We start from the raw sequence: 26,902 nt of genomic DNA on the forward strand, positions 1-26,902 counted from the left end.
GACCCTCAACCACCCCGGAACCGGGCCCGCTCAAGCAGCAGTGCTCAACCTATTATGGTGCAAGAAAGGAGAGAGCCCAGAAAACACTTCCAATTAAAATCAGGGGGAAAGTACACAAAACGAACAAAAATACAAAACAGGCTTTTAAAAGCGAAGCGCGCTCACCACGCTGCGCAAGAAGCTATAATGAGCTGCCAGCACCTGGCAGATGATTCCTATCAAGGTGCAAACACTAAGAGAACCGCCTTAAGTAGTGCCTCCAGATGAGGAGCAAAGCGCACCACCAGGACACTCAAAATGGCGCTAAAAGAGCGTCAATACCCTTCCCAAGATGGCGCCCGATTGGCAAACTCGAGAGACCCTCAACCACCCCGGAACCGGGCCCGCTCAAGCAGCGGTGCTCAACCTATGATGGTGCAAGTAAGGGGAGAGCCCAGAAAACACTTCCAATTAAAATCAGGGGAAAAGTACACAAAACGAACAAAAATACAAAACGGGCTTTTAAAAGCGAAGCGCGCTCACCACGCTGCGCAAGAAGCTATAATGAGCTGCCAGCACCTGGCAGATGATTCCTATCAAGGTGCAAACACTAAGAGAACCGCCTTAAGTAGTGCCTCCAGATGAGGAGCAAAGCGCACCACCAGGACACTCAAAATGGCGCTGAAAGATCGTCAATGCCCTTCCCAAGATGGCGCCCGATTGGCAAACTCGAGAGACCCTCAACCACCCCGGAACCGGGCCCGCTCAAGCAGAGGTGCTCAACCTATTATGGTGCAAGTAAGGGGAGAGCCCAGAAAGGAAGCCCTAGTCCCTACTTCCAATAGAAATCCTAACCCTAGCCCTAGTCCCAACCCTACAATGATTGAATCACAGACCCAGAAACCAATAAGAACCCTCAAATACCCAACCAATGAGGACATCAACCCTAATCCAATAGAAACACCAGAAACAACAACCAATCAGTGTACACATGTACCAACCACTAGCAGAGCGTATAATGTCCCAGACACCTCAGACAAGGTTTGCTAGCCAGGGAGTTGGAAGCTGCTTTTCCTGTTCAGAATCTCCTAGGAGACAGACAGGATCAATCCACACTTTGGACTACTGCAGGTAAATGCCTCACTAACTTGAAATCTAACAATGCTGTTTGAATAACACTTTACTCCCTCAGCTGGCCACAAATTGAAGTGCACAGGCCCTAGTAAACACAGTTTAAACAGCTCACAGAGGGAGGGGGCGGGAGGCAGGGGGGCTGGTTTCACTGGCTTGTGAACACAAAATGGTGGCTGGGGGTGCACTATTTTAACATACAGGTCTAAGCACAGAGCAAAGGATACATTTGGAGGGGAAACTGATTTGTCACCAAGGAATGAGAGGGATAAACTACAGAGGTTGGACTTCAAATCCCACAATTCAACACGTTAAATGGGAGCTATCATGGGCAGGGAAAAACCATAAGTTTAAAACACAAAAACAGGTGATAAAATAGGCAATCGCAGGCAGGTCAAAACTACAATTTTAAACTGTAACAACCACAGGCAAAGACAGTAATCACAGTAAGGGAAAATCGTTTTTTAAACAACTTTGTTTTGGGAAGAGACAGCACTAGTCTGTCTCCTTACCACTTCCTGGACTCTGCTCACTGCAGTCTGGGGCACAGGTAGGTGGACTGCTCGATCTACCACTGCGTCACGGAGATAGTAGGCCCCATGGAGCAGCGCCTGTCCACCCGTATTGTGGAGGAGTAGGCAAAGTTGGCACAAGCCCATTTAGGAGCACCGGTCAATGCCCCAACTCCCATAGAAGGGGACCTCCCTGCCCCTAAGAAGCCCTGAAGGAAGAGGGGGATTCCGTAGGAACACAGGGTGTGGACAGGGACGCCTCTGAGCGTCTGCGTGATGCCTTTTTGGCTAAGGCGACTGCCCCCACCCCTGCGCCACTGCCAGTCCCCGATCCCTCCGTGTCTATGGGTACGGCTCCCTCATCCCCTGGGGGTGTGTAACCGGCAGACACCGACGATGACAACGGGTCGGTGCGCTCTTGGCGCCCGTCCGGCACCACCGCCGAGTTACCGCAGGACAGTTCGGGCATGCGGAACCCGAAGAGATAATCCATTCGCGGTCCGCAGCTTGGACCCCTGGGGACAAGGTGGCGAAGTTTGTGGCGAGACATCTCCGCAAACCCTTGGAGAAGGAGGCGAGAAGTTGCCTGCGAGGGGAGTGACCACGGCTCACGTTGGAAGGGAAGGTGGCTTTGACACCAGAGTTGACCTCGAAAATGGCCATCTTCCTTGCGAAATTCGTGAAAGATCCTCGCAAGGGCATTGACCATTCCTGGCGCTCCCGTCAGGATAAATTGGTGGATGCGATAAGGCCTATCACAAAAATCCTTGACATGGCGGAAAAAGCGAAAGTGACAGGTTCCGCCATCTCCCCCGACGTTCTGTTGAATTGGGCGCAAAGGGTGGTCATCTTCCAAGGGAACGCCAATTGCGCCCTGTCGACCGAACGTCGACAATCACTCCTGATCAAGTTGGACCCGAAGTTGGGAGACTTGGTCTCCTCGGAGGCAGGTGCTGTGGCCCAAGGGGGTCTCTTCGGAGACCCCTTCATTAGAGCAGAGAAAGAAAAGCATAATCTAAAGCCTCCGGCATTGGGTTATTTAAGCGTGAAGATTTATCTTACAACGCTTCCGCTGTTGTGTTTCTTCCGAAAGGGAATGAAGGACGAGTAGGATGTTGGCATAACTCGCACGAAGAAAGAGGAAGATGGCACAAGATGGACGCCCTATCTAGCTGTCATGGACACTATCAAAGGACTAATGTTGTGCACTACCCTAATGGACTGATGGGATTTGTAGTTGGATTATTCGAAAACTGCATATTTTTTCCTTGTTGGATGCTCCTTTCCCTTTGTTCTGGGATATAAGCATTTGTTTGAGCTTTTCTAGGCTGCTGTGAGTTTTGTACTGAAATAAAGAGGGGGGGAAAGAAAAGCATACTCCTCGCCTCCGAGTCCTTAATAGAATTGAAACTTACCGTTACTAAGCTAGGCAAATTTCGATTCACTCTCAAAACAGTCCTCCCCTGAACCAGAGTGATTTAGGATTCAAAAAATGTCAGTTCACTATAGGAGAGCAGGAGGCATTAATACCTCCTCTGTAAACTAAGGACAGCCTAGCCATGGTGTCTTGCCTAAGTGTCATTATTTTCCCAGGGCTCTGCCCGCATCACTAATTTTTGCATTAACATACTCACATTTGTTAGACTAACTGGCTCTATAGGCTGACAACAAATGTGTATGCATGTACACTAAAATCTGTCATTTTCTGGCATTGAAAATTTCATTCAAATTTGCAAAGACTCCTTTTGCCCTTAAGCGTCATTACTCAGATAGACAGTGAACTCCAAGCTTTCTCTTAAAGTTATTATTATTGGGGGAAGGGATCTGTGCGGTGCAACATAAAGATTTTTTACCCTTGACCAGCTGATCGTATTTCGGTGTCAATTACACATTATTGTCCGAGGGCATGCTTGTTCTTAGCTACTCCACAATCAAGGACATGTACCTAGTCTGTAAGCACTTTACAGGTACACCGGCTATCCAGATATTCAACATATTGGCCTGTCCTTGTGACTTTTATTTTTATTTTTTATTAGCTGTGGTTGGCACATCAGCTTGTAGCACACAGATCCTTGTCTCCTTTATCCGAGTGTGAAGGTTTCTGTCATACTGAAGCCAAAAGGACATTTCCTTGTTTCTAGTGTAGGAAATATCGATGGAGGTGGGTGTTATTATGATGCATACATAGACTGTAAGTCGACTTCGTAATATAATCAAATACACACTCCATTGTACTCTTACTGAGGATCGACTTCTGTTATTTACCTGTACCTTCTGTTATTCTAGAGATGATCCACAGTGTGAATTTTTTTTCTATTTATTATGGACCCTCGGTGTTACATTGTTTATTGGTTTTATTGCATTGGTTTTAAATAAGAGATCTGGTACACATCTGAATATTACAACATATGTCTGTGATGTGTAGAACTGTAAACGGATTGTAAAACATATTTACCTATTTACCTGTTTATTAGAACAAAATTAAAGCGGTGGCCTGTAGCTTCGGTTATACGGTTCCTGATGCAATCCAGTATGGGTATCCATGGTTTAGGCGGCAATGTAACCCCCGAATACGTATAGGTTAATCCAGCATCCCCGTAGGTTACCTGTTTTCTTGGAATGTTATGCCATTTTCCAAAAACTTGTACCTTGGTAAGATCACCTGTTGGAAGAGAACATTTATGATATAGATCTGTTTGATATTTACATATGGAGTTTTGCTTCTCACTGTTACATTTAAACATCCTTTATTCCAATGAATTACACTTTTGCCAACTAAAAACCAGCAGATTCATCCATAAATGCGGTATTATGCACTCTTAAATAAACTATTCAACAAAGTTTCAATTAAATGAAGTGGATATTCACTTTATTTCCAAACACAGAAGTCATAAAACAAATGTTCTCCACTGATTTACCCTGGAAAGACTAATAAATGTATTCAAGACATTAAGTCATGGGTCATACGGTGAGAAAAAAGCAGTATCATGACAAGTTATATGATATTTCATTTTTTGCAACAAAGAAAAAGTTTTTGTCCTATAACCACATGCATTCCCCACATTCCAGAATTACATAATGGTCCTTTTCAAACAGAAATACGGGTGGTATACAGAATTTATAGTACTGTTCCAAAATTATATATATGTTTTAAGGCATATGCCATGCAATAACTAGTACAAAACTGTCCGTAATTTACTCCGGTATGTTGAGAGGGGTTCATATGCAAAATTTTCTTTGTACAGTACAATGCAACTCAGACGCTAGGTTAAGGCGCCACAGGATGATTAGATCACAAAAGGAAATTTCACATTACTTGGTTGGCATGGGCACGACTGGAACCAAACCTAGCAGGAGTAAACACGGTCATGGAAATGTTGACAATGAAATCTGAAAATATGGTGTGTAATAGAAAATATGTGGTGCCACGTATCACCATGCTGGACTGCGGCCACTGGGAAGAGAGAGGAGCATAGACCTGTCCAATTATTGGGTACACCTCTTCTGCTCCCTCCCTGAGATGGTTGAATAAGACTCTTGTCTTCCGGACTGCTATATTGAATTGCTTTCAGTCAGCCAAAATCAGCCATTCTGGTTCTCAAAACAGACCCATGTGCCTCTACCAGGGGATCTGCAAGAAATAAGTCCATTGACTGGAGCCAGAGGACCTCATGCTCCACAATACGTTTATCAACGTATCACTGACAATCCTGGGCTACATTGGACAACCCCTGCCCAGTGCAAACTCCACAACATGTCTGATATTGGGTAGTCATGCAACCGCAACAGCGCCTAGAGCGCAGGTGAGATAGTCTTCAGCCTGGGGGCTGAATAGCTAACACGGACAGGTAAGGATTAGACCAACCCTTAAGATATCTTATAAAGGTGCAGAGAATATTGGGATTTCACTAAATGCATATCCGGGTCTCCTCGAAAGGGCCATCTATTGCCACCTAGACTCAGTAGCCACTTAACTTTACTGACTCTTACTTATGGAAGTCCACCTTAGATAAGGCAAGGTGGTGAGGAATAAGATAGAGTCCAAAGCAGTGTTCTTAGCAATATGAACAGACATTATCGGATGCCTCCGTATAGAATATAGACTTATATAAAGGGTCTGACTCTTTACGGACTGCTGAAAGTGGGCCGTCAATAAACTGCTACAATAAACTTCCTACAGTTAGTAATCAATTACTTTTTTAAATGACCAAGCACCTTGACTTTTTTCTGTTGCTGCTTATGCTTTATTTACAGTAATTAATATTAGTTTCCCACAACACATCCCTAGTTATATTTTTTACTCTACATTTTCATCATTGCTCACAACCTTTATCCATGCGCCTTTATACATGTGACCATGACAAGTTTATGCACTTGTGTGATAGAAAAACATTATTAAAAGTAACTTGACTTCACAATCGCATTGTTTCTTTCCTTCCAATGAGATTTTAGATCATGGCATTTGTTTACTGCATTCTGATTCAACAATATAGCCAAGTGTGCCTTTGAGAACAGGGTAAAAGAAACAATTGATGGATGGAATGCTGGACAATGCAAACATTCACCCCCAGTCACAAGGATCTGGGTCTAATCCATCATTATTTTGCTCACCACACCACCCCAGTTTGAACCCAGCCATATGCAAATCAGTCTTGACCCTGTTCCTTGTGGGAACAGTCCAACCCGAACTGCCAAGCCAGGTCCTCCCTGGACCGGAAACAAGCATCCTGGGACCGGTTTCAGGGCGTCACCCTTCATCAGCCAGGCTAGCTTGAATCCAGTGGTGTAGAGATCATGTGATCCACATCTGGACATATAGGGCAACATATGCAAAAGAAAAAATTGATGGACGGAAAGCTGGACAATGCAAACATCCACCTCCAGTCACAAGGATCTGTCCATCAATTGCCCAGACGTGTCTCCCGTGCTCTCCATGCCACTGGAGACAAGCTATCCTGGCCGATGAGGGCTGAAAGCCTGATATCGGTTCTAGGATGCTTGTCTCCAGCCCAGGGAGGACCTGGCCTGGCAGTTCGGACTGGACTTTTCCCATTGGGCACAGGGTCAAGACTGATTTGCGTATGGCTGGGTCCAAACTGGAATGGCGAGCAAAAAAACTATGGATTTAGGCCCAGATCTCTGTCCTGGGGGGAATGTATGACATTGTTCTGCATTCTGTCTATCAATTGTTCTTTCTGCATTTTTGAGAACAGGGTAACAAACTCCCCTCATCGTAAACATCTGGAAAAGGTTAATTATGTGGTCCCTTTATATAGCAAAGTCCAAGTTTCTGTTTGCGTTCTCAGTAATTGATGTTGATGCTGAGCGTTTCTGCCTCCTTAGTGGGACAGGACTTCATGAAAAGAGGGCCCAGTTTCTTATAGTTGTCTGACTGTATATGCACGGTCCTTATCCACTGTCAGGATCCATACACCTCGCCAAAGGCTATTAGTGAGGAAGAATCCATGCTGGAAAACATCTTTGCGGTGTCTGCTAAGGTCCTGCAGCGTCCCGCCATGTTGCAAAGGTAGCTCCCAGGCCCATCGAGCAAAACATCCTTCAGCGGTCTAGTTTCTGGGAGCAGTGGCGAGCATAGTCGTTAATGCGCATGGGCGAGCCTCGCGCTGCGCACTTCAACCGACTTTCATCGCCTGACAGGAGCTTCCGTGGCTCGCTGTCTTCTCTCTGAGGAAAACTTTGGCGCACTTCTTCAAGAACATTTCCCCTTGCCCTTCACAGTGATTGCGTGTCTTTAAGGGACTTTTGACACGCTGTTCGAGTGTTTCGTTTTGCCCTTGTTTCTTCTTGAAGCGACCCGAGTTCTGACAGAGCAAAGACGCTACCTCATAGCGTTCCGAGAGTAGTGGAGCTGAGACTTCAGAGTGTCTTCTGTGAAGAGAAGACCTCGAATACCAAGTAAGAGTGTGGTTCTGGTGCTTCAGTCTCCAGGCAATGACTGAGGTGATGATATCTTCAAGCTAGCAGTGTTTGGAGCAAGAGGATCCTAGAGCCTGAGAGATTAGCACTTCAGAGTACAGAGAACATTATTTCTATTAAAGACTTCAGAGAGTGCTTGTTAATAGACTGTATTCTCCTGCAACCTTCTACATGAAAACTTCAAGACTGTATGTTTGCTAGCCGCCTTGGACTGTATTGGTGGCCATTCCTTATGCAGTTTCCCATTGGGTCGTCAGCCAGTTTCTTGCAGTGAATCAGATATACAGTACCAGACAAACATTAATAGGGAGGAGCTAGCTTCTGTTTAAACACTGGTAAGAATTAGCCTTGGTCAGGAAAGAATAGATAATAAGATGTAACATTTCCTTGTGAGTCAGAAATCTAATAAGTGTTTTACCTTACAGCGCAGACCAGACCAGACCAGGTTGGAAGCCAGTGTCCGAAGCGTGTCTCTCTTTGTTTGTCATCCACTTCCCCTTTCCCCCACGGGGTTAATTCTGTGGACAGCGAAATTCTCAGTAGTCCCTGAGTTACCCCTGGGGTGGATTTGGGGTAAGAGCTTCTGTTCCCGAGGGGGCCGAACCAGTGTATCCTTTGAACGTGACATCCACTCATGCCAATATCAGCAATGTTCAAATTCCACTCATGCCAATATCAGCAATATTCAAATTCTATTTATGCCAAATGTACCTTTTTTTGTGTTTGTCGATGTTCAGAATAATAAGACCAAGCCAACTTCTATGCTTCTGCCTCTTTGGTTCCAGTCTCTTCTAGAGCTATCTGCACATGGGCTTGCTGAGCAGTGTACTTGGATCCTTGCTATCTTTGTGTTTCTTCTGCAATATTGATCCAATCATTACCAATAGTTTGGTGTGATTAGGAATGATTTATATTTCCCCAGGCTTTTCCGCAGTTTTATTTATGCGTTCTAACCGTGGACTCATTCATGGTCTCAAGTTTATGAAGGGTGATGTAGAGGGTCATAGCGTGGAATTGTGTATATGAGGTTTGTGTTGGGCCTAAACCTTTGTAGACAATCCCTGTCAATAAACATATGGAATGTGTTCCCTTGGATGAGTTTTCTATTCCTTTAGGCTCTCCTCCAGATGTCTCACATGAGTATGTATGCCAGTTAGAACTGCATGTTCATGGAGGTAGATCTCTTCTTCCAAGACTTGTCAATGGCATGCCCTAGAACCTTCCTCTTTATAGGCACAATTGGGTCGGGTTAGGTGTTGCTGGTGTTTAAATTGGTTCTTTTTTGTTTTTTATATATACTTTCCTCATAATTGTTTTTAAAAAATCTTTTTATTGAACATAATACAAGCTCAGCTCAATATCAATTAAAAAATGACATATTAAGAAAGACATATGATACAGGTTTCGCAATGCTCGATATGCACTCCGTCATAAGCACCTACTATTAGATAACCTCATTCTCATGTCGTAAACCATAGCATCATGTCTCCCACGTCAATGCACAACCCTCCCGATGGCTTTTATCAAAGGCCTTTATACTTGGTCCAGAACTTTCCTCATAATTAAGTATTTTTCTTCCCACAGTTTTCTGAGCCTGTTCTCCTTTTCCTGAAGTGAACCATGGAATGAATCTTTGTTTCTTGGTAGATGAGTTCACAAAACATTTTTCCATGCCATTAACTTTTTTCAAGTGAGACAATCCAAGAATGGCTCTGCAAAGGGCTTTTTATATTGCTGGTTTCATACAGTGGACAACAATTATAACCCTGTCTGAGGATTAGGTTACTTTAAACATTCAAAACCAGCATAACTTGACTGTGCTAATCATATGTTTATGATACTAATATGACTTCTCCTTCCTGCGGTATACTCTTATTGTGTTTAAGCTTGCATGAGCACCAAGTTCTTCCTGAGCATGTATTGAACCTAGGCTATGGATGAAGGGAACTTAACCTGAGCCGGAAGGGTAGAGGTATTTCTAGGAAGGATACGCCCTCCCAAATCTAGATCATCAACCGAAAAAGTATCCCACCTGATATATGGGGACAGTCGGGCACTATTCTCAGCTAGTGGGGCACCATCCGCTCAAACCCAGGGAAGGAAGCAGGTGTTTTTTGTTAAATAATCCACACACTGTAGCAGTGTCATCCTTAATCATCGGGTATACCCTAACTCCTAAAGATCAGGGTGGGCTCAACATTCTTTTAGGGAGCACTTAGGAGAAATAGGCCAGGGAGTTTTAGAGATTAAAATTCCTACTCTGACTACCCCTTTTTATTCTCATTTTTAATATACCGACAACTCCGCTAATAAAGGGATAGCTGGAGTCAGAGGAGGACACCTGGATATAATAACAACAATAAAACAATCTCATACAATTCTCACAAAAGATTCCCACCTGCTCCTCTATCCTATGTATTGCTCTTAAATATAATTCTCCAGCATGCTCAGAGAGGCAATCAACTTTTATTCATTTCAGGTTGGCTTGGGTGGCATTTTACCAATCTAAAGCTGTAATTCTGTGCCTAGAGTGGTAAAGGCTTTAATCATTTTTCAGCTCTGTGTGGATGGTAGTAGCTAATCCTAAATTTAAAGATTTTGCAGTAAAAATGGCAAAAGACTTTGGCACTATTCTAGCTCGGCATGGAAGGCATTCTGCTGATTTGAAGCTTTAAAAAAAAAATGATAGATAAGCAGACATTTGAGGTGAGCAGTTTTGGAGTGCCCATAGTGTTTTGGGGTGCTCCATTTAAAGGATCTGCTCTCCACCTAAAACTTGGGAACGACTTAGATTTCCCTACTTCCTTTTTTTCCATAATGTAAGTGTCACTCTAAGCCTGAAAGGGTATTGCTTTGATATAGGTCAGCATGTCTCCTCCTGGTGCCGCAAATGTCACGTTACCGCTGCAGGAGTGGCGCATGATGCTGGGTGCGCCGCCCAGTAACAAAATACACCATACTCCAGTAAAGTCCAGTAAAGACAATCCACATGCAATTGAAGCTTTCAGAAATACATTATTGGACAAAATCCAGCTCCTACTATGCATTTCGGCCCTACGGCCTTGTTCACGTGTGAACAAGGCTGTGTGGCAAGCGACTTGGCATGTGTGTGCCACACGGCTTCATGCAACTGAAAAAAGAAAGGTTAAAGGAACATTATAGTTAAATAAAAAAAGGGTTTTAAACAAAACCATTGAAATTCACCAGTTATAGTTTTCTCAATTAACTCGAGTCACTGACATGCACAATCTTGTCATCAATTATATAATTTCAGATGTTACAGTCACATTATCAGTGATGTCATAGATTGGTTTATGAGTAAAGTAATCTGTATGGTAATTAGAAGTGCATGGCGAGGGCCTGAGACCAACCCCTCGCAGACCGTCAACCCCATGCCACACACAACCAAAGGTTGGCCGCAGGGCCTGGCCTGCAGCCAAGCCCTTGTGGACAGCCTCCGCCATGCTGCACACAGCCCACATTTCGATGCTGGGCCTGGCCTGTGCCCTGGCCCTTACATCCAACTCCCTGCAGGCAGCCAAACCTATGCCTCGAACGGCTACAGGTCAGGCCCTGAGCTATGCATGACTTGTGTGTAGAAGGGGGTCGGGTACAGGGCCTGGTGCATAAACTCCCACAGGCCTCAATATAACCGGTGTAATTTTTCGTAAAACATAGCTACTAATTTTGTCAAAGAGTCAGAACACCAAAATATAAAATGTGAAGGGGTCAGAATATCTCAAAAACAAAAAGAGAGAGTAAGGGTTTCTCCTCGATGTGGAGGGAGGTACTCCTGGTCCCCCAGACCAAATATGTATAAACAAAAAGGAGGAGTATCACCAAAGGACCAGGTAGTGGTCCTAATGGAGAAGGGGGAGGGATGAAGTCACAAGGAAGATGTTTCTTCTTTAGAAGACCACTCACTCACCAACCTGGTTGGTGACATGCTTCATCATCGGGGTCCCACCCGGATAGCCGAGTGCCATCCGCGTGTGCTGCGACACCTGAATTACAGTGGAGCGGGTAATTTTTGTGAGTGAAGTGCAAAAAGTGATTTAAAAATTGGCGCAGTATACCTTCAATAAAACTTTTATCTGAAGGTACTGGACAATAATAAAAACAAATGAAGATATAAGAGTGGGCTAGATTGACCGACTATATCTATGTGAGAAGTGCTTGGGTCTACATGTTTCATCCTGTGTTGGAGATATCCAGGTTTTCGTCAGGACCAAAAAAGGGATCAGAGAACCTGGGCGGTATGTACACGCTAAGGTGCATCCAACCCTCGGCCCTCAGGACCCAACTGTTAGTCACAGTCAGGCGGATAAACTTCCAGATTCTGAAGTCAGGAAAAAAATATAACCTGTGGAAGGAAACAACAAGAAACAAACATTCAAGTGCATGCCTTTAACGTGGTTTTCCTAGGTGTCTGGTGCTTCATGCTAGCCCCTGAAGTTGATATGGTTATGGTGAAATGGGAATTCAATCACTAATGTAGGTTGCTTGATCACAACGATCCGTGAGGTGCGCAATGGTGTGCAACTACAATATTATATGTGGTGCCCACTGCTGTCACCTTATCAAACAACTGGTTGTATGCAATTCATAAACACATTGTGCCACATATTAACATGTGCCAAATGCACACTATCAATAGCACCTGTGTGATTATATTAAACATGCCACTGACACACATTCACATGCAGTGGAATAACAATGCTCACAAATCAATGGTGAGCTTCATGTATGTGATTAATCTGATCAGAGCATAGGCTTTTCAATAAAAATAGCGATCACTATAGGAAAATCAAGGAAAAACGCTTACTCGAAACACGAGTAGATTGTGCCTCATAGGAAACGAGGACAGGCTGGGGATTCCAGGTCTGTCTGGATAAAGAAAGAGAGCGCAGGTCGTGAGCTAAAATGCAATGGCCCGCTTAGTGAAGCAATATTGTGGCAAATAACGGCAGGAATTCGAGGTTTGCCAGCATAACCTCAGCGCGTCTACTGACTGCGACCGGAATGCGGAAAAGACCGTTGTGCCTAACCGCTGTCCTCAGGATGCTCGAGGGTAGCCCGATCGGCAAGCTCCGGGGCATTAAGTGGAGACTTCCGGGTATGGGCGTGGCCGGGATGTCACAAGGGAACGTGACACGCGGGAGCACGCCACGTAGTTGCTATAGAGACAGGGGGCGGATGTATAAACTAGGCGTCCTGGGTTCCCAGAGTTTCAAAGGGAAGGGCAGTGAGTCTATAAAGTGAAAATACCGCAATAAATACACATGCTATGGTTAGGAAGGAAAAAAAATAGTAAGATGAAGAGCCCACATGTGTATGGGTTCGTGACACCAATAATTATCACACTAAGGTCTATTAACAAAAATAGCGATAAATTACATGGAAAAGTTACAATTAGAATTATACGTGCCATATAGAAAAGGGGGGGGGCAGTGCGTCGGTTAGATGCATTGGGTGCCGCCAGGAAAGAAAACTAGTTTAGGACCAGATAAGTCACAGTAAGTTCAGTGGGGGGATGCCAATCCAAGAATATTTCTGATGGAAGGATACTACAAAGAGATTAACATGCATCCCTTAGCGTTGGAGGACTGTGTTTCACGGGATGTTATCGTTAAGCCCAATTCTGTTGGTCGAAAGTCTATAAATCCAACGCTGTTCCTTTTCGAACAAGCTCTGTTGGATTTTAAGTCCAGACCTGATCTGCTCAATCACTGTCCATTTTAGATCATTGGTAGAGTGGTTTTTCTCTAGGAAGTGTTCTGTTAATTTTGTCATGGATTTTCTGCATCTCATGGCGCTGCGATGTTTGCAGATTCTCATTTTAATTTTCCTGCAGGTCATTCCCACATACGACAGGTTGCAGGGGCACTTTATGAAATACACCACGTTCTCACTATTGCAGTTTGTGTGCGTCCGTTGGTTCCATACTGTGCCAGGTTCTAGATCCAATATTTTAGTGTTGTTTGTGAGGTGGCACACGCTACAATTCCCACATTTGAAATGGCCCACCACACTGGGCATGCCCCAGGCCATAGTGATAGTTTGTATGGGCTCTTGGGTAGTGATCCGAGGGCGTGTTCTCACAAGGGAATCTTTTAAACTACGGGACCTTTTGAAGGAAAAAAGGGGTTTCTCCCAATGTAGGTTTCCTGTGTTCAGGATGGATCAATGTCTGTTGACTGACTTAGTCATTACGTTAGATGCGGTGTAAGTGGTAACACACATCAGAGGAATGTCATCTACTGTATGTGTGTTTTCTTCAAGTAGTGCTTCTCTGGGCTGATTACGTGCTCTTTTTTGACATTTTTTCAGGATCTGGTCTGGATAACCTCCAAAGGACAGTTTTTGAGTTAGACTGGCTGCCTGAGTGCGGTAGTTGCTGATTTTACTGCAATTACGACGTAGTCTTAGGTACTGCCCATAGGGTAAATTTTCCCGCAGTGGTCTAGGATGGAAGCTATCAAACCTCAATAGATTGTTTTTTTGCAGTGGGTTTATGATGTGTGTTGGTTTCCAGATGGCCATTTTCCTTTGTTATGGAGATGTCCAAGAAGATCATTTTGTCACGGTCGATTGTGTTCGTGAACCTGAGGTTTTGGTCACAAGTGTTGATTCAGTGGTAAAGTCTACCAGAGTTGCGAGTGGTCCCTGCCTAATGGCAGGGACGTCGTCTATGTACCTTCTCCAAAACACGATATTCGAGGAGGAAGGATTGTTGTCATTCAATATGAATTTTCTCTCAAAATCGTACACGTAGAGTCCTGCCACACTAGGGGCAAAAATACTGCCCATAGAGGTCCTTCCTGTCTGGAGGTACAAGGTATCTTTGAACTAAAAGTAGTTTTTCTTGAGTGCTAATCTAGCACATTCCAAGATGAAGTTCTTTGGTGTGTTATGTTCCCAGGTTGTTTCGTTCAGGGTTTTTTCAAGGACCTTCAGGGTGTCATCTTGTGGGATGCTGGTATACAGGCTCTCAATGTCAAAAATGACTAGGATGGTATTGTCGTCTGTAGTAAGATCTTTCAGCATTCTCAGTAGGCTCTTAGTATCCTGGAGATACGTGGAGGTTTTTTGGACCAGTGTTTTGAAAAAGAAATCGCAGAAGCTAGACAAGGGTTTCAGGAGGGAATTGATCCCGGATACGATAGGTCTCCCAGGTGGTAGAGTCTTTCCCTTGTGCATCTTTGGTAAGATGTAAAAGTAGGGGATCTTGCCTTCACTTTTACAGAGGTACTCTGCTTCTTGTTTTGAAATATACCCTCTTGATTCTGCTTGGTCGACTAGGCTTTTTATCTCAGATCTGAGGTCGTTGGTGGGGTCGGACGGAAGGGGCCTGTAGTTTCTATTGTCCGACAGCAATCGTAGGCATTCAGTTTGGTATGCTTCCTTGTCTAGGATTACCACACCACCTCCTTAGTCTGCTGGCTTTATAAAGATGGTTTCACAGGATTTTAAATTTGCCAGTGCAACATTTTCCTCCTTGCTCATATTTTGGAAGGTTGAGGTGGCAGGCAGGTTTTCAATGTCGTTATAGACAGCTTGTTCAAAAGTTTGAATTTCTACAGGGATTGTATGGGGTGGCGGTGTGAAAGTAGATTTTACACGTAAACCTGTTCCATTCTGATTTTCAGTAAGAGATGAATCCCCCTGTTTCTCAAAAAAAGCCTTGAGACGTAGTTTCCTGAAAAAGGAAGCCAATTCGCAATGAAGTTGGAATTTATCCAGTCGGGCAGTAGGTACGAAACCAAGGCCTTTGTTTAGAACTCTCTCTTCAACTTGGGAGAGTGGTCTTTTTGACAAATTCGTCACTAAGTTCTGCTGTTGCTTGTCTCGCCTGGGCTTTGCTCCGGGTGTAACTGCCCACTCGATCTTCTTCTTCCCAATGGACTTGGTTGATCGTTTTTTTTCTTCCCCTACCTTTCCTGCCCCGTCCTAAAAAAGGAGGCCTGAAACCCGGTGGTTGAAAAAGAGGCGGAGGTGCAAATGGCGGTTGCCATCCATACATAGGGTAATGTTGATGCTGGTTGAAGGGAGGTTGTAATCCAGGGGGCTGATGTGGATTATACGTGGACCAGTTGTTCTGTGGCCTATTTCTTCCTCTCGGTTACTCCCTGTGCTTGAACTGCTACTCGCTGGTGAGGAGTTGCTTGATGCGTCTGCGTCGTCATCAGGTTTAGTTTGAGGGGTATAATCTGGATCAGAGTAAGGATATGCTTTCACAAAGGTAAATCTTTTTAGGTCCTTATGAAATTTTTGTACTTTTTGTTGTGTAAGGTTGTCCCTATATTCGTTTATTTCCTTGTGCAGTTCGTCCAACTTCTTTTTGTAACCAGTCAGTGTGGTTTTTATATGGTTTTCAGTCACTTGAATATCTACCATGATCGCCTCAGATAGGCGCAGTGCTGTTTTTAGAATCAGTAGTATCCAGTCATGGGTGCAATGCCAAGCGATGAGCGCCCAGTCTTTTCTAAAGACTGGGTCATCTAGGAAAATCCGTGGAGCATTAGTCCTTTAGGTGCCATATTGTTGGTAATGTATTCCTTCATGATGGTTCCATGAAGGATGGTCCTGATCCGGTTCCTTTTCATTTCTGATAGTTTCTCCCAGTCAGATGTCTGTGAGATGGGTTGAGCGATGTTTGCATCCGCAAATAGAGACAGGTTTCCCATGATGGCGTCTACCTCCTCGCTAGAGTAGGATAATCCTTGGTGTTCTCCCACGTTTGTGAAAATAGCCTGTTTAATGATGATCAGAAAAGCTTTTGTGCTCTCGCAGCTGTGCGCTGCCAAATATGTCAAAAACAAAAAGAGAGAGTAAGGGTTTCTCCTCGATGTGGAGGGAGGTACTCCTGGTCCCCCAGACCAAATATGTATAAACAAAAAGGAGGAGTATCACCAAAGGACCAGGTAGTGGTCCTAATGGAGAAGGGGGAGGGATGAAGTCACAAGGAAGATCTTCCTTTTTTAGAAGACCCCTCACTCACCAACCTGGTTGGTGACATGCTTCATCATCGGGGTCCCACCTAGATAGCCGAGTGCCATACGGGTGTGCTGCGACTCCTGAATTACAGTGAAGCGGGTAATTTTTGTGAGTGTAGTGCAAAAAGTGATTTAAAAATTGGTGCAGTATACCTTCAATAAAACTTTAATCTGAAGGTACTGGACAATAATAAAAACAAATGAAGATATCAGAGTGGGTTAGATTCGCCGACTATATCTATGTGAGAAGTGCTTGGGTCTACATGTTTCAACCTGTGTTGGAGATTTCCAGGTGTTTGTCAGGACCAAAAAAGTGATAAGAGAACCTGGGCGGTATGCACACGCTAAGGTGCATCCAACCCTCGGCCCTCAGGACCTAACTGTTAGTCACAGTCAGGCAGATAAACTTCCAGATTCTGAAGTCAGGAAAAAAATATAACCTGTGGAAGGAAACAACAAGAAACAAACATTCAAGTACATGCCTGTAACGTGGTTTTTCTAGGTGTCTGGTGCTTCATGCTAGCCCCCGAAGTTGATATGGTTATGGTGAAATGGGAATTCAATCACTAATGTAGGTTGCTTGATTCGTGAGGTGTGCAATGGTGTGCAACTACGATAATATACGTGGTGCCCACTGCTGTCACCTTATCAAACAACCGGTTGTATGGAATTCATCAACACATTGTGCCATATATAAACACGTGCCAAATGTACACTATTAATAGCACCTGTGTGATTATATTAAACATGGCACTAACACGCATTCACATGCAGTGGAATAACAATGCTCACAAATCAATGGTGAGCTTCATGTATGTGATTAATCTGATCAGAGCATAGGCTTTTCAATAAAAATAGCGATCACTATAGGGAAATCAAGGAAAAACGCTTACTCGAAACACGAGTAGATTGTGCCTCATAGGAAACTAGGACAGGCAGGGGATTCCATGTTTGTCTGGATAAAGAAAGAGCGCAGGTCGTGAGCTAAAATGCAATGGCGCGCTTAGTGAAGCGATATTGTGGCATATAACGGCAGGAATTCGAGGTTTGCCAGCATAACCTCAGCACGTCTACTCACTGCGAACGGAATGCGGAAAAGACCCTTGTGCCTAACCGCTGTCCTCAGGATCCTGGAGTGTAGCCCAATCGGTCAGAATATCAACATATAAATCACGTGTATTGTCTTTGACAGAAAATGACAAATAATTATAATGAAATGTATCTTTAATGAATTCACGGTTTATTAAAAGTGATATTCATTAAAAAAATTTAGTAAAGCTTTATTAAAAAGAAAAATATTAACATGTCTTTGATTCTTTTTAGGTCTCGCATAGGCAGCACATGCGCTGCCTCTAAGAGGCATCAAGTAATCAGTATGTTGGGGTGAAGCTCCGCCTATTGGCTGTCATTTCTGTTGCTGCGTCCCATTCGTTTAACTTAGTCATTGCTCTTGCTAGCTGTTTTTTAATTGGCTGTTGATGCGATACTTACTTCCGTTTAGACCGGGAGCAGCAGCGCCTAACTACTGTGTTCGTCCGCGCTCTAAGCGCAATTAAACATCGTCTGCTTTTCGGTGTGCACTATATTCTTCTAGGCGGTCACGCGCGCTTTCACTTTCGATGCTGGCAGGATACTTGCGACTTCTCGCAGAGCACAGTGCCAGGCTCTCTCGCAGCTGCCGTTTCCCACACAACCCCCTAATTTTGTGGAGTTTCCCTCTGCTCGTGCACCCAGTGACAGAACTTAGCACTCAAATCGAGTATGTTTACACGCGCTTGCAAGCTCGCACTGAAAACAGTCCACACCCCACCCCCCCCTTCTGGAGAATTCGCTTTCCAAGGTTTCCCTGAGCCCGGATGGACGTTGCAACCCCTCATTTCTCACAACAACCTAAAAGAGGCACATAAGTTACGCCTTTCTTGAGAAACCCCTTCTGTGGAGTTCTGCTTGTGCCTATTTTCGAGAAGTGTGGGAAAGTAACATTTGGCAAGTACATATGATGGAAAGTTCACAGGTAATCATTACCTGTTAATTTTCCGCCATATTGACCAAATTGGGCTTTTTTGTCGGAACGTCCCACATTACTGGTATTGCGGGACTTTCTGACAAAAAAAGCTGAGTTTGGTGATTGCTGGTGCCACGTCCTTTTTACTTTTACTTTTCACTGATAGGAACGTACAAAAATAGACTTTAAAGGAAGGGGTGCTTTAAGAAGGAAGGGACACTTTATAAATTCCATTCCAGCACCATCTCAATGTAAGCACAGCTGGCGCAGAGCGCACCGTGGTCTCTTGGGTACCCCAGCACCAGTGTAAAGCAGCACTCACCAGTACACGTTGCAGGAAGCCGAACATGGTCTCAAGTATCCACCGGCCGCCCTCCAGCTGGGCACGCGGTGGGTCGAGGGACGCCCCCTTCACCCCGAGCGAGGCTCCGCAGCCTGCTCCCGGCAGCTTGCCTCCCACATGGATCCAGACGCATGTGCCTGCTGCACCTGCTGTTAATGTTTCTCTAAGGTGAGACATTGCTGAAGCCACGCAGTCACCGCAGGAGTTAAAAGGGCTGGGTCAGCCGGCAAGAAACAGATTGTGCAGGATCTAAGTTTTAGGATTACAGAGCAGGCAAAAAAAAAAAAAAAAAGAAAACGGAACACACTGCCATTGAGCCGGCACCTGGATCAAAGTCAAGGCCTGTCTGTGAAGTCATCACGGGTGCTTTGATTTAACCAGATACCTCAAAACTTCTCAGACTTGTGGCCCTGTGTCCTCTCAGCAGGACTAAGCTAGGCCCAAATCATGGGACCCAGATGTAAGCAGCATGAAACCTTACATCGAGGACCACACCATTAGTTAGTTGGGCACGCTGCGAATGCACAAAAAAATTGTACATCTGCAGTAGCGCCCTCAGTGTTCTTTGGAATTTAATATTGATGAGATAAGTGCAATAATAAATGCTTGTTTTTTATAGGAAATTATGACGCGGTTTCAAAGCGATATAATTACCCAAATTAATGGTACTCAATATACTGATTTCAGAAGGAAGGGAGGCAAAGGTGGGATTGGCTAGCATTCTAACTTGATATCTTCACTGACGCTAATGATTAGCAGTTAACTTGCCGAGGCACCTCCCTTCTTAGGCCTGGGTCACCTGTGGGGGTGAGGCATTTATTGCACCTGGGAAATTACGACACTTCGGTTTTCAGCGTTTAACAGGTGTAGAGAATTCTGAGGTGTACTCGTGAAAATGAAGTATTATGTGTGGAATTCAGTGAGCCCCAGGACACCCTTTCTTGGGCATTTTCACGCTCCATAAATGTCACTTCTTCCATCACATTGGAACTTACTGTAATTTTTGACCTGAAACATTTGACAGGTTTCACTTGGCAAAAGTCACCAGATGGAAATGACTGCAGTGTTCACCGCCACACACATTATAACTGCAATCCCTGTGCAAAAATAGGTAGGAGGAGGGATCAGAGTTTAGCAGCTCACTCCGAATGTGGCCCTTACTCGCGTGCAAATATTGAAACATGGTGAATGTTGGGTTACATAAAAGATGTCCTAGAGGTTCTGGTCTCGTCACACCTAGGAATATTTTACTTTGTGACATTGCTGGGTGGGCCCTGTCAAGGAACTAGTTGGAATTCCTCAGTCATGGTCAGAGTAGGAGACACTGATCCCAACCCAGCACTGACAACCCCTAGAAAAGTGCACCTGATGCCGCCCATTTCCAGCTGTAGGGTGACTTCCTTCTCCTACATCCTTCATAAAGTGTGGGACAACAGCCCCTGCACATCAGAGCCTCCTCGTCACTCCTGGAATTCTACAAGAAGCTAAATGACTGGCTGTCGAGTGGTCCCACTAGGCACCTGGTGTGACTACACTCTGACCGGCTTAGCGCTAGGATACCTCCCTTGGTGATAGTGTTATGTTATAACATTTGTGGAGTGCTTGGCTACCTCAGCAACAGGGCATCCCAGCGCTACCACGACAGAGAGCCAACTGTAGGGAGAGATAGGATGACTGAGCCAGCAGAGCACCAGATAAACTGAATGTTACCGTTGTATATAGTGTGACCAATTCAGATCAATGCCTCTTGCCTTTGTGGAACAGAAATCATAGCATCTAGTACAGAGCTGTGCATAAAAGAAATCATTCAGGCATGCTTTTGTTACCATGGTGGTTGTTCTGACAAAGCCTGGCACAACCAGTATTATCTTTTGAAATGTAACACTTTCCCTTTACTCAATTACTTGTGGAAAACTCCAGCATGGACAGAAACCAGCAGCCAAGTACTCATGACCAGTATTCAGGTGAGGCCAAGCATTTGCAATGCAATAGGTCTTGCATTTGCGATAGTTTAAGCTACTGGCCTCATAAATGACAATACCCTTTATTTATATGTTTTCAAAACCAATACATAAATAAAAGTGCCGAAAACTCTAAAAAAACTGGATCCGCGAACAAACACCGGAAAGCTACACAGCCCACAAGACCGCCACCCGCAGACACCACCACCTCATCAGATCCGCCAAAAAGACCTTCAAAGACCGCCTAGACAACAACGCACACAACAGCAAAGAGCTCTTCAACATCGTGAAGAAACTCTCCAACCCCAGCTCCAACACCAACACCAACGACATCCCCCCTTCACAAGACCTGTGCGACTCGCTGGCCATCTTCTTTCATCGCAAGATCGCAGACATCCACGACAGCTTCAATGCATTCACCATCCCAGCAACCACTGAGACTCCCGCCCCCACGACTACCACCCGCACCAACCGCCTGATCACCTGGCCCAACATCAACGACGACGATACCATCAAGATCATGAACACCCTCCACTCCGGAAGACCCTGCCCATACCACATCTTCAACAAAGCCAGCAGCATCTTCGCACCCCATCTCCGGAAAACCATCAACATCTCCTTTGAGACAGCGACCTTCCCGGAGAGCTGGAAGCACGCAGAGATCAACGCCTTACTCAAGAAACCCAAGGCGGACCCCAAGGACCTCAAGAACTTCCGACCCATCACTCGGCTCCAGTTCCCGGCAAAGATCATCAAAAAGGCGTCAAACAACTGACCTGCTTCCTAGAGGATAACAGTATCCTGGACCCGTCCCAGTCCAGGTTCCGCAGCAACCACAGCACCGAAACTGCCCTCATCGCCGCCACAGATGATATCAGGACCCTGCTAGACACGGAGAAACCGCGGCCCTCATCCTCCTGGACCTGTCAGCAGCCTTCTACACGGTCTTCCACCACACACTACGAACACGCCTCTACAACGCCGGAATCCAAGAGAGGACCCTGAACTGGACCTCCTCCTTCCTCTCCGGCAGAACACGGAGCGTCCTCCTCCCCCCCTTCCGCTATGAAGCCACCGAGATCATCTGCGGCGTACCCCAAGGCTCATCCCTCAGCCCAACGTTGTTCAGCGTCTCCATGGCACCACTCACTCACATCGCACGACGGCACGACCTCAACATCATCTCCTACGCCGACGACACCCAGCTGATCCTCTCCATCATCAAGGATCCCCACACAGCCAAAACCAACCTCCACTAAGGAATGAAGGCCGTCGCCGACTGGTTGAGGAGCAGCCGACTGAAGCTGAACTCGGACAAGACAGAGGTCCTCATCCTCGGATCCACCCCCTTGGTCTGGGACGACTCCTGGTGGCCGACTGCACTAGGAACACCCCCAACACCCACTGACCACGCACGCAACCTATGGGTCATCCTCTACTCTACCCACTCCATGACAAAACAGGTCAACGCAGTCTCCTCCTCCAACACCCTCTGCATGCTTCGCAGGATCTTCAAGTGGATCTCCACCGAAACAAGAAGGACAGTCGCCTGGGCCCTTGTCAGCAGTAGACTGGACTACGGAAAAGCACTCTACGCAGGAGCCCCGGCCAAACTCCTGAAACAGCTTCAACGCATCTAGAACTCCTCCGCATGCCTAATCCTCAACATCCCTCGCTGCAGCCACATCACACCCCACCTGAGAAACCTACACTGGCTCCCTGTCAACAAGAGGATAACCTTCAAACTCCTCACCCACGCACACAAGGCACTCCACAACACTGGACCAATGTACCTCAACAGCCGACTCAGCCTCTACACCCCCACCTGCCAGCTCCGCTCCGCAGACCGCGCCCTCGCCACCGTCCCCCGCATCCAAAGAATGACCGCCGGCGGCAGATCATTCTCCCACCTCGCTGCCAAGACATGGAACTTCCTCCCCATTCGCCTGCGGTGGACCGAAGACGTGCAGATCTTCAGAAGACTCCTCAAGACCTTCGAACAGTAGCAGCTCCTTCCCCCAGCGCCTTGAGACCCTCGCGGGTATGTAGTGTGCTTTAAAAATGCCATGATTGACTGATTGATTGATTGCAAATGCTTGTTTAAACAGATTTAAATCTACAAAGTGCAGCAACAGAACTGACCACAAGGGGGCTCTGCACTCCAGTTGAACAAAATAGAGTTCCATCTAGGACTTTGTTAAAGACATATGATAAGCTCTCTTGGAGTCATGGATTCAATAACCCAGGAGAATTACTGGTTTTTTTTTAGGTCTCGCCTAGCGTTGCAGCGTTGCACGCTCTGCAAGGCATATTGTAGTACGGTATGTTTTAGAAGTGGAGTGGAAGCCCCGCCCATCTTTTTCATTTGGCTGGTGTCATCATCCATGGTAAATGCTGGCTTCCAATTGAAAATTAGGCTTCTTAGTCCCTCCTTGTTACCGCCCAGTCTCCTTTTGGGACCGCCCATCAGGACTGGATCGTTTGCTTGGGGCATTATACTGTCTCCTGCAATTAGTCGGTAAGCACTATATTTTATTGTTATTTGTAGCGCCGTCCGCTTTCACTTTGGGGACCGCGCTTGTTTATTTAATTAGTTGCCACACGATTTGCTTTCACTTTTGCTGCCATTCTTGTTATAAGTGTTTTAATAAAGTATACTTTGAACTAAGTTTTACTGCGGCAGCTCTCTTTATTGTGTTATTTGTGTTGCAAGGGAGGGTGCATGTTCGGGAGCGAGGCAAGAGTCCCAAGAGGCTATAAATAAATTACATTTATTTATAGTGCCTTTGCTGAGGCTCAAACCCGGGTCCCCAGGAGCAAAGTCGACAGCTCTGTTAATTGAGCCACATCCTTACTCAAGTTACTATTGTTGCTATGTAGGGCGATGTTCCATGAGCCCCCCTCCCGCTTCCCGTTGTTTGGCAATATTAGGCACTACAAAGACCGGCGTCATTGCCTATTTATACACACAATGGTGCTCCAAGGTGACACAGCCTCTCCTCTGTTTCTTTTTAACTATTGTGACGGTTTCTCCTATGGTGATCTCTACATTGGAACCGGATGCAAGCTGTGTTTAAGTGAGACACAGAAATCAGGGTTTTCAGACTTTTCACCAGTGGGCCGAGAAGACTTTCAGTACAGCACCCATTGAGGAAGTGACGTGGAGCATTTATTGTTAAGCGCCGTAAACTGACCACTTTGCAGCACTGTAAGTGTTTGCTCAATTACTACACTTAATAGCACCCATTTGAAATCCAGCAATAAACACCAGTGAAAGGACTGTGTGTAGTGTGCGCACCGTCAAACTGGGCTGTGTTTAACGGTGTATGCATATTCCATTCATGTTGGAAGGATAAAAGGTCGAGCCTTCCCTGCAGAGATAAAAACCTTTGATCTGCTGGTTACCCGCAGAGGCACCGTGTGCTCACCCAGCAGAGTTATTTTCAACGTAGAATATAAATTATCTGAAGTATGTCCCATCTGCAGTTTATTGCAGTAAAAATCCCATTTTGCCGGTCCCTGCTCCACTCAGTGGTTCCTTTGTGTTCTGCCCTAATGAGCGCAGTTTTGGTCTGGGGTCCTTAAAAGTTCTTGCTGACTTGATCACCTAGTCCAGACTCTGACCTGCTTGCAGACAGGCAGCGGGAGACGAATGAGGCCCAAACACACCACACATGGGCCTGCAATGAAGAGACAGAAAACACAAGAGAGCCCGTTAGGGGCTCGCAGAAAGAGCATTCATCAACGAAAGGTCTAGAGTGCTGTTGTGAGGGCTTCCTTGTTGTGACAATATTAAAGGACAGACCGCACTGGAGATGACTGCCCCAACTCCGCCCCAGAACACTCTCATTCCCTTCTTTGTCTACTCTGTATCAGAGGTGTCCGTGAGGGGTGAGCACCCCCCTTCAAAGGACCCCTGCTGGGTGATGTGCATGATGTGGGTGTATATGCACGAACATGTGAAACGCAGAAGAGCCCCCCACGCCCCCAAACACTGAAACCTGTCCAAGTGTCTTATTGGGCTTGCGGGAGGGGCAAACAGTGGGCCAGGCTCAGGGCTGGATTGGCCGTATCGGTTAGCGGGCACCGGGCGTTTCCCCGGTGGGCGGCCAGGGTGGAGGCCGGTTCTGGGCCCCTGAGCGTCCGTTTTTGTTACTGGGGGCCGGCAATTTTGGCCACCTGTAACAAAATCAGCCGAAACTGGCCCTGGGGGGTGGGGGCAGGCGACAGAGCAGTTTACCAGGGCCGATTTCGGTTCCCCGTCCGGCCCTAACCAGGCTGGAAGAATGAGCAGAAAAAGTTGCCACATGGACTCAGTGATTCATTTCTAGAGCTCACGCTGAGACTGTGTGTGTGGGGAAGGGGGTGAGGGAGGGAGTGTCAACGGGGAGAGGAGTCCTTTGTTACAGATAGTGCATGGAAGACCCGGAGAGGCTGATGTGCAAAGGGGTTTCTTCCACCACAATAGAAGTCATTGGTTTGACCCACATCCGCGCATTGCATCCAGTGCTGACGCCACATATTCCTGCCCTTAGAGTTTGATGGCCTAGACGGAATATTGTGCCACTCTGGAGCTGAAACCTCTAGTTGTGTCCAGTTTTAGAGGCATTTTCCGAGTGTACTGTACTCTGATTAGTGGGTTACTTCTGGGGCATTGCAACCTGCCCATGAGGCCACGGCTGAGGTATTATAGCCTGTCCAGGAGACTACGCCTGAGGTATTGCAGCCTACCCAGGAGGCCACATCGGAGGTATTAGCTCAAGTATTGCAGCCTGTCCAGACGGCCACATCTGAGGTATTTCAGCCTGTCTAGGCGGCCACATCTGAGGTATTGCAGCCTGTCCGGGAGGCCACGTCTGAAGTATTGTGGCCTGTCCAGTATGCTCTATCTGGAGTTGTGTATCCTTTCCCTGGAGACGTTGTCTGGTATTACTTTGTCAGGGTGCCATGCCTGGGTTGATGTCCTGTCCCACGAGTCTTTATTTGGTATATCGTGTCCTGTCCCAGGACACCATGTGGACCACATTGTGTCCAGTGCAGGCTGACTCCTCCCATGAAAGGTGTATCCTGGTCAAACCCAGTGCAATTACTTAATTATGTATAAATGATCAACAAGACATTGGGGTTGTAGAAGAGAGATGCCTCAGTGGGTAATGCCCATGATGCCATCTGCCTACAAGTCACAGGTTCGAATCTGGGCTTGGCAAGCTCAGCCTTTCATCATTTGATATTGGTATGACGAAAGCTCATCGCTCTCGAATAAGTGGCTGTATTACAGTAATATGAAATTCTCAAGCCCAGATCTGTGTTAAAAAGAATGCATTTGTAAATATCATGGCCTTATTGGCCCAGACTTCAGTCGTAAGAGATACAAGCTTGGTCTCGCAGTCCGAAAAGAACAAACATAACGATCAGCCCTCCTTTGCTGGCTGTATGAGCCCAAGGTATCCCCAAGAACGCTGAATTTATGGCAACGCCCGCTCCCCCTTTCCATAACTTTGACAGCTCACTGCTAGTCTGACAGTTTGAAGTACATTATTTACTGTATTTTAATCCTTCTAGCCTAGGTTTCGCTGCTTGACATTTTATAATTCTAGTTTACAGCTCAGCTCAGCTCAGCTGCTGCATAGGTATAGGTATATATTTATGTAGCCACCATTTAGGGATTTCATCCATTTTGCCAGCCAGCCAACTTACTACTCTGCAGAGCAATGGGTGGACTTGAGGCCCACAAAGTGTAATATTTGTTTTTGTTAACAGCGAGTGGGTATTCTGTAATATACAGTTTCATATCCGTTTTACCAGTAATATAAATATTTGTGTGTCTTTTTCCGTGTTTTTAAACTTAACATCCAAAACGTGCAAAAGGCCTGCAAATATTCTGCAGTACAAGCAAACAACGGAAAGCTTGGGAAGTAGCGTTGTTGCCTCGGTGTGAAGCTCAGCATCTGTACATTTCAGCCACATCACTCAGTGTCTCTGAGAAAAAACACATTCACAGATGCTGTTCACAACAACGATACAAATCTTTAGGATTT

The 26,902-nt window shown here is 45.8% G+C and overlaps 1 protein-coding gene across 2 annotated transcripts in view; it reads right to left on the bottom strand.

The window, feature by feature from the left end:
• Positions 1 to 26,902, bottom strand: part of ALKBH2 (alkB homolog 2, alpha-ketoglutarate dependent dioxygenase) — a 104,597-nt gene that overhangs the window by 21,610 nt on the left and 56,085 nt on the right. For both annotated transcript variants that reach the window (XM_086943097.1, XM_086943096.1), the window contains exon 3: positions 4,086 to 4,284. In XM_086943097.1, coding sequence (XP_086799223.1) covers positions 4,086 to 4,284 — 199 coding nt within the window. The remainder of the gene's footprint in view (positions 1 to 4,085; positions 4,285 to 26,902) is intronic.

This window comes from Lissotriton vulgaris, chromosome 11, assembly GCF_964263255.1.
Source record: "Lissotriton vulgaris chromosome 11, aLisVul1.2, whole genome shotgun sequence".
NCBI classification, from domain to species: domain Eukaryota; kingdom Metazoa; phylum Chordata; class Amphibia; order Caudata; family Salamandridae; genus Lissotriton; species Lissotriton vulgaris.